The sequence below is a fragment of the Coenobita brevimanus genome, chromosome 102, assembly GCF_032717465.1.
Source record: "Coenobita brevimanus isolate Jiangsu-jjx chromosome 102, ASM3271746v2, whole genome shotgun sequence".
Taxonomy (NCBI): Eukaryota; Metazoa; Arthropoda; class Malacostraca; order Decapoda; family Coenobitidae; genus Coenobita; species Coenobita brevimanus.
This window is the reverse complement of record NC_137055.1, coordinates 34,044,287-34,053,492: the sequence shown is the minus strand read 5'-3', so window position 1 is coordinate 34,053,492 and position 9,206 is coordinate 34,044,287. Positions and strand designations below refer to the sequence as shown.

Below are 9,206 nucleotides of genomic sequence, written 5' to 3'. Positions count from 1 at the left end.
CAGGCCTGGCACCAAGGCCTTCCAGCTTCCTGGAGATCGCCTCGTCTATTATGCGATCTGCAGCAGAGCTGATCGCAGCCGCCTTTATGGTGATACCCAGCTTTAGGGACACTGCTTTGGCAACAGCCACGGCGATTTGAGATCCCAGATCTCTCATGTCCTCCTGTGTGAATGTTATGACAGGTTGAGCAGGGGCAGTGGGTGGGCAGGGCGCTGAGCTGGGTTTTGGTGGCAAAGTCGTAGATGGCGGACTGAGCGTCGGGCTGGGTGGCGATGAGAGGCTGGACTGCGGTGGGTAGTGAACCTCTGCAGTGGTCTGGCTCACCGTGAGAGCTGAGGGCAAGGGAGGAAAGTCTTGATCGCGGAAGGCTGGTGGGCGCGAAGCAAGAGGGCGGCGTTGTTGTCCCCATATGAAAGTGCCCGGGAGCTGGAGCTGCACTGGCGGCCTGGTGCTCTTGCACGAATGCAACCTGTCTCTCCCGACCCTGTTCCACGCGGCGAAGTCACGCATGGCAATTGCGGTGCCAGGCGTGATGTTTCCCTGAGCAGTTGGGGCACTTGGCAGCAACCGGTTCCTTCGCCTTGAACCGTTTCAGGCATTGGTCTGTGTCGTGCGCTCCACTGCACATACCGCAGATGACGGGGCGGTTGCAGGTGGCACGATGATGCCCGAAGCGTTGGCACCGGTAGCAGCGCAGCGGTTCTGGCGTGAAGGGGCGGAGATGAAAAGTGCCCCAATTGCCCAGGTCGAGGGACGGCACTAGAGGCCCGCGGAGGGTCACACAGACCTGCAGCGTCTCCTCCCGTGTCCTCTGAGTCTGGCAGCGCTCTGCTGCCTCGACAAGAGGGTGCCGTAAGAGGATATCCACCCCACTGCTCCCCATCCAACCCAGATCCAATCCCAAGGCACCCCACCCAACCCCATTCCAACCCCACTGCACCCCACCCAACCCCGATCCTACCCCACAGCACCCAAGCCAACCCTAATGCTATCCTTTTGCACTCCATCCAACCCCGATCCTGCCACACTGCAAGCCCAACTCCACTGCACCCCACCCAACCCCGATCCTACCCTGCTGCACCCCACCAAACCACCGCCCTACCTAACCCTGATCCTACCCCACTGCACACCACCCAACCCCAATCCTACCCCACTGCAAACCCAACCCCAATCCAACCCCACTGCACCCCACCCAACCTCGATCCAACCCCACTGCACCCCACCCAATCCCGATCCTATTTCACTGCACCCCACCCAACCCCGATCCTATCCCACTTTATCCCACACAACCGCCTTCTTTCTCCACCGCACCCCTCCCAACCCAACCCTTACCCTACTGCCCACTACAGAACCCCACCCCTACTCCACTGCACACCACACAACGCCGATCCTACTCCAGTGCACCCCACCTAACCCCGATCCTACCTCACTGCACCCCACCAAACCCTGATACTACCTCTCTGCACCCTACCCAACCCCCATCCTATCACCCTTCACCCCACTGAACCCAATTCCAACCCCACTCCAACCCCACTGCATCCCATCCAACCCATGTCCTACCCCACCACAGCTCAACCAACCCCACTCTTTCCTCAGTGCACCCCACCCAACCCCACAGCTACTCCAGTGCACTCCACACAACCCCAATCCAACCCCAGTGCACCCCACCCCACCTTGATCTTACCCCACTGCACCCCACCCAACCCCGTTCCAACCCCACTGCACCCCACCCAACCTCAATCCTACCCCACAGCACCCCCACCCAACCCCGATCCTACTCCACTGCACCCACACCCAACCCCGATCCAACCCCACTGCACCCCACCCAACCCCGTTCCTACTCCACTGCACCCCACCCAACCCCGATCCTATCCCACTGCACCCCACCCAACCCCCGATCCTACTCCCTCCACTGCACCCCACCCAACCCCGATCCTACTTCACTGCACCCCACCCAACCCCGATCCTACCCCACTGCACCCCACCCAACCCCGATCCAATTCCATTGCACCCCACCCAACCCCGATCCTACTCCACTTCACCCCACCCAACCCCGATCCTACCCCACATCACCCCACCCAACCCCGATCCTACCCCGCTTCACCCCAATAAAGATAGCCATTACCCCACTACACCTCACCCAAGCCCCTCCTACCCGACTGTGCTCCACCCAACGCCACCATTCCCCCACCTCAATCCATCAAACACCTTTTCTACCTCAGTTCAACCCAACCCAAAACATCATTAACTTATTGCACCCCAGCAATATATTAACACTAGAATACGATGCTAGTCGCAAAGAAATGCTGTGGAAAGGATGCAGGGCAGTAGTATTGTCTCACTCTGACATTGAACTACGGGAAATAACCTACAATACATAAGGATGAAATATTCCGACCAGTTAATATATAGTTATGATCCAGCTTTCAAGTGGGAGAGATGGAAAAAATTTTTTGAGTTAGCGAAAAAAGAGCTATGTCGTTTGCTTGACAGCTTCCTTTCACAGAAATGCAGAGGTGACGCCACCTTGTGCGTGGAATGCAAGATTTTCAGGCCATTCAGCACGAGGACACAAATCTAATTTTTCGAACTGGAGGGGTTAGATATAAATTTCACTGAGTTCTTCTGTACGACAAGGCTACTTAAAGCTGATTTAAAGCTGCTAAAAGTGTCAGAAATAAAATATAAAATGTCTGAAAGATATAAAAACATCAGGCCACCCCTGGGACTCAACCCGTAGCACCTAGAACACAGAGCACTCACCTACTGACGTCATTTTTTACACTTACTCTGCTAGATTCAGACGATTTAAAGTACAGTAGGTTTTAAAAAACTTCTAGGATGATTGAACAGGAGCAGACTTTATGAACCCCAAGACTAAGAATGATTTATTTACTTTGTTCAAGCTCATGTCACACCCCACCCAACCCCATTCCAACCCCCTCCACCCCACCCAACCCCGATCCTACCACATTCCTCCCTATTCAACACCACTCGTACCGCACTCCTCCCCATTCAGTATCTGGTCCTACCCCACTGCACCCCACTCAACCCCGATCCTACCCCATCCCGATCCTATCCCATTGCGCCCCACCCAACCCCATTCCAACCCCAATCCACTCCACCCAACCCCAATCCTACCCCACTACACCCCACCCAACCCCGATCCTACCCCACTGCATCCCATCCAACCCCGATCCAATCCCAATGCACCCCACCCAACCTCATTCCAACCCCATTGCACCCCACCCAACCCCGATCCTACCCCACAGCACCCAAGCCAACCCTAATGCTATCCTTTTGCACCCCATCCAACCCAGATCCTCCCTCACTGCACCCCACCAAACCACATTCCAACCCAAAAGCGCCCTACCTAACCCTGATCCTACCCCACTGCACTCCACCCAACCCCGATCCTACCCCACTGCACCCCAACCAACCCCGATCCTACACCACTGCACCCCACCCAACCTCGATCCTACTCCACCGCACCCCACCCAACCCTGATCCTAATCCACTGCACCCCACCCAACCCTGATCCTATCCCACTTCATCCCACACAACCCCCATCTTTCTCTCCATCGCACCCCTCCCAACCCGACTCCTACCCCACTGCACCCCACCCAACCCCGATCTTACTCTGATACTACCTCATTGCACCCTACCCAAGGATGATAATACGGAAAATATTCTTAGTAAAATAACCATTAGTAAGATGGACTTATTGAAAGTAATAAGTTAAAACCTCAAGAATCGCCAGGTCCGGACGATATACATGTAAAAATTATAAAAGAAACCAAAGAAGAATTATGTCAGCCACTTTTAACGTTATTTAATGACTTTAAGTTTAGAAGTTCCAGAGGCATGGAAGACCACAAACGTAGCGCCCATCTTTAAAAAGGGTGATAAATCAGCTGCGTCGAATTATCGTCCGATAACGGTAACGTCAATAGTAGGAAAAATGTTAGAGTCAATTTTGGCAAATAAGATTAGAGATCACTTAGAAAGATTTAATCTTATAAACGAAAGTCAGCACAGATTCAGGCAATGACGATCCTGCTTCATAAACTTGATGTCATTCTACTCGGAGGTCTATGAAGCAGTAGATAGCGATAAAGCTTACGATGTTATTTATCTGGACTTTAGTAAAGCTTTTGATAGGGTCCCACACGAAAGGTTAGTTAGAAATGTTCGAGCACACGGTATAGACGGCGATATCTTAAAATGGATAGAATCCTGGCTGAAAGGACGAAAGCAGAGAGTAATAATAAATGGAACTAAGTCGGACTGGGGATTAGTAACTAGCAGTGTACCCCAGGGTTCAGTACTCGGCCCCTTATTATTTATTATATATATAAATGATATAGACTTAGGAGTCACTAGCAGCATCAGCAAATTTGCCGACGATACGAAAATAGGACGTATCATTAACTCGACTGACGATTGCCATAACTTACAAAAGGACCACAATATATTGTCCAAATGGTCTAAAACTTGGCAAATGGAATTAAACGTTGAAAAATGTAAAGTACTTAACGTAGGCAAGACCATTGGAGATACTAAATACAGCTTAGATAACAAAGAAATTTGCAAATCGGAATGCGAGAAAGATCTAGGAGTTATGGTCAGTAACGACCTCAAACCAAGGCAACAGTGTATTAAAGCGAGAAATAAACCAAATAGCGTCCTAGTTAGGATTTATTTCGAGAAGCGTTAGCAACAGGTCATCAGAAGTACTACTGCAAGTTTATCTAGCATTAGTAAGGCCACATTTGGACTACGCAGTACAATTTTGGTGTCCTTACTATAGAATGGATATTAACTCGTTAGAAAATGTACAGAGAAGAATGACAAAAATGATAAATGATGTTCGGAACCTGTCGTATGAAGACAGACTGAAAAGACTAAGTCTGCACTCGCTAGAGAGGAGTAGAGTAAGGGGAGACTTAATTGAGGTGTTTAAGTGGATGAAGGGTATAAATAAGGGAGATATCAGCAGGGTACTTAAAGTGAGCATACAGGATAGAACTAGAAGTAATGGTCTTAAATTAGAAAAATTCCGTTTCAATAAGGAAATAGGTAGAAATTGGTTTGGTAATAGAGTAGTAGACGAATGGAATAAGCTACTTAGTAAAGTAGTTGCTGCCTCTTCCATTGAGAGTTTCAAGCAGAGGCTAGATAAGCATATGACAAATAAGGGGTGGATATAGAAAAAAAAAATCTTATAACCAATACTAATTCATACTTTTTCCTTCTCAGTTTACACTACGATAGTCTCTATTCTTCTTTCACACTTTCCTATAAAATGTCCACGCCAGTTTCTCTATACTGTGTGGTGTTCTTTCTGACTTTTTCCTGCCGGCTTCCGCTGGAGGGTTTGGAGAGCGGGGGAGAGCCTTCTCTTTTGCTGTCCTTATCTCATTCTAGTAGCTCAGTTACTCGTCTAGGAGCTGCCTAGCATGGGCCAACCGGCCTACTGCAGTTATCCTCTCTTCTTAAGTTCTTACCCCACTGCACCCCACCAAACCATATTCCAACCCATAAGCGCTTTACCTAACCATGATCCTACTTCACTGCACCCCGCCCAACCCCGATCTTAAACCTCATCATTCAACCCAGCCCCATTCTATCTCCACCGTACCCCTCCAAGCCCTACTCCTACCCCACTGTCCCCCACAGAACCCCACCCCTACTCCACTGCACACCACACAACGCAGATTAGGCCCCAGTGCACCCCACGTAACCATGATCCTACCCAACTGCATCCCACCCAACCCCAATCATACCCCCCATCACCCCACAGAACCCCACTCCAATCCCACTGCACCCGACCCAACCCCAATCCTACCCCACAGCACCCCACCCAACCTACCCCACTGCAGCCTATCCCAGTCCTACCCCACTGATCTCCACCCAACCCCAATCCTACCCCACTGCACCCCACCCAACCCTGATCCAACCCCATTGCACCCCACCTAACCCTGATCTCACCCCACTGCACATCACCCAACCCTGATCCTACCCGACTGCACCCCCACCAAACCCCCATCCTACTCCAGTGCACCCCACCCAACCCCAATTCTATATCCACTGCACCCCACCCAACCCCGATCCCACCCCACTGCATCCACCAAAGCTACCCCACTGCAACCTATCCCAATCCTACCCCATTGATCTTCACTCAACCTCTATCCTACCCCACTGCACCCCACCAAACCCCAATCCTACCCCACTGCACCCCACACAACCCCAATCCTAACCCACTGCACCCCACCCAACCCCGATCCCACCCCACGCACCCCACCAAACCCTGATCCTACCCCACTGCACCACACTCAACCTTCACCACTGCAGCCTATCCGAATCCTACCCCACTACACTGCACCCCGCCCACCCCGATCCTACCCCACTGCATCCCATCCAACCCTGATGCTACCCCACTGCAACCCAGCCAACCCTAATCCCACCCCACTGCACCCCACCCAACCCCGATCCTACCCGACTGCACCCCACCAAACCCCCATCCTTCTCCACTGCACCCCACCCAACCCCAATCCTACCCCACTGCACCCCACCCAACCCCAATCCTACCCCACTGCACCCCACCCAACTCCAATCTTACCCCACTACACCCCACCCAACCCGATCCTACCCGACTACACCCCACCAATCACCCACCCTACTCCAGTGCACCCCACCCAACCCCGATTCCACCCCACTGCACCCAACCAAACTCCAATCCTACCCCACTGCACCCCACTCAAGCTGCCCCACCGCAGCCTATCGCAATCCTACCCCACTGCACCCCTCCCAACCCCGATCCTACCCCACTGCACCCCACCCAACCCCGATCCCACCCCACTGCACCCCAGCCAATCCCGATCCCACCCCACTGCACCCCACCCAATCCCAATCCTACCCCACTGCACCCCACTCAACCTGCCCAACTGCAGCCTATCCCAATCCTACCCCACTGATCTCCACCCAACCCCGATCCTACCCTACTCCACCCCACCCAACCCCAATCCTACCCCACTCCACCCTACCCAACCCCAATCCTACCCCACTCCACCCCATCCAACCCCAATCCTACCCCACTGCACCCTACCCAACCCCAATCCTTCCCCACTCCTACCCCACTGCACCCTTCCCAACCCCGATCCTACCCCACTGTACACCACCAAACCCCAATCCTACCCCACTGTACCCCTCCCAACCCCGATCCTACCCAACTGCACCCCTCCCAACCCCAATCCTACCCCATTGCAGCCCACCCAACCCCAATCCTACCTCACTGCACCCCACCAAACACCAATCCTTCCCCACTGCACCCCTCCCAACCCCGATCCTACCCCACTGCAGCCCACCCAACCCCAACCCTACCCCACTGCACCCCACCCAACCCCAGTCCTACCCCACTTCAATATAATCATCTCTTGAAAACCTCTTAAAATAGGGTGATTCAAAAATGTTATAATTTACATTGATTATGATGTGTTTTGGGATGCATTGTTGGGTAAGTTTCAGATATTGGGGTGGGTAGGGTAGGTTGTGAGGTAGGTAGGGTAGGGTAGGGTAAGGTAGGGTGGGGTAGGGTACGGTAGGGTAGAGTAGGGCAGGGTAAGGTAGAATAAAATAGTGTAGGGTAGGATAGGGTAAAGAAGTGTCGGGTAGGGTAGGGTAAAGCAGTGTAGGGTAGGGTGTGTGGGGTAGGGTAGGGTAGGGTAGTGTGGGGTAGGGTAGGGTAGAATAGGGTTGGGTTGGGTAAAGTAGTGTAGGGTAGGGTAAAGTAATGTAGGGTAGGTTAGGGTAAAGAAGTGTAGGGTAGGGTTGGGTAAGGCAAATTAGTCAGTCAAGGTAGGTTAGGTTTGGTAGAGTAGAATCAATAAGGTAGATTAAATAGAGTAGGATTGGGCAGTCAGACAAGGTAGGTTTGCTTTGTTAGGGCAGTGAAGGGTCGATTAGGGTGGGGTATAGTTACTCAAGGTAGGTAGGTAGGGTACGGTATGGTAGGGGAGTCAGTAAAGGTAGATTAGCTTTGATATGGTAGGTTAAGGTAAGGTCAGTTAGGATGATTTATTTTCGAACTGGGGTGGGTTTGACATGAATTTCACTGAGCCCTTCCATGAGACAAGGCGACCCAAAGCTGAATCAAATCGTCTGAGGGTAGCAATATCAGAATATAAAAACGCTTACAAGATATAAAAACATCTGGCCTTCTCCGAGACTTGAGCCGTGACACAGCGCTCTCAATCAAATTATAACGTTTGTTATTCTTTTTCTTTGCTGGCTTCAGACGATTTCCCGTAGCTTAGGAAAACCCACTTAGGATGATGGGACAGACACATTAATCCATTCAGACCAATGGGGACACGTGTTGTGGAGCCTAATAAACCTTCCCGTCACACCTGTATTTATTTTACCACCTGGGGATAAAATTCATGACGACGAGAAACCTACCCTGAGCTCAGTAAACTCGTCACCAAAATGAAGGGATTGATGAAATGATGTGAAAATGCTGTGTCTTGTAATCACACACCTGCATTGCCATAAATTCACCTGTTGAACACTCTTCCTCAGTCTGCCTCTCCCCTTGCCTTCCACCTCCATTCGTCTGACGCAGTGTATCCAAGCATGGTCTTGACTTTGGATTAGTTCTGTTTGACTTTGCCTTCAGTGCAAACTTTCCTAGGTGGTCAACCTTCTGTTCTTTCTCTCTGAGAAAAAAGAAAATAGTATCCATATATTGTATTAATAGTATTTATTGTTAGGAATGAGACGGACTGGAAGAAGCAGAAAAAGGAGGGAGGGGAAAAAATGATCATTAAAAAATGAAATGAAAATGAGTGATTAAATTAATCAGGGAGACCTGTCATCGGGGCATTCAGTAAAATGGTCTTTGGTTCCTTCTTATAGAAAATATATATTGTCTTCAATGTTTCATATTATGTTAGTTCATATTCTCAGAACTAAGAGGCCAAAGGAATATCAAAGACCCCAGTTGCTGACAGTGTCTAATGGAAGACTTTGGCGAATCAGATATACAAGCTTTTAAAAAATGCTGTAGTGTCACACATGTTTTATATAATAAATTTCTGAATATCCTACAATGTAGTAGGTCTTATCAGTTACAAAACTGTGTGAATAAGATTTGATTCACTGAACTCCACATATTACAAAAAAAATATGAAAAAAAATGCCTTTT

At 50.5% G+C, this 9,206-nt stretch overlaps 1 protein-coding gene across 1 annotated transcript in view; it reads right to left on the bottom strand.

The window, feature by feature from the left end:
- Positions 1 to 592: 592 nt before the first annotated feature.
- LOC145415453 (uncharacterized) overlaps positions 593 to 9,206 on the bottom strand; it is a 100,603-nt gene continuing 91,989 nt past the window's right edge. Inside the window, exons 4-5 of the mRNA XM_080284729.1 lie at positions 8,541 to 8,718; positions 593 to 760 (exon numbers count right to left, since the gene is read on the bottom strand). Of these exons, the coding sequence (XP_080140855.1) occupies positions 593 to 760; positions 8,541 to 8,718 (346 nt within the window). The remainder of the gene's footprint in view (positions 761 to 8,540; positions 8,719 to 9,206) is intronic.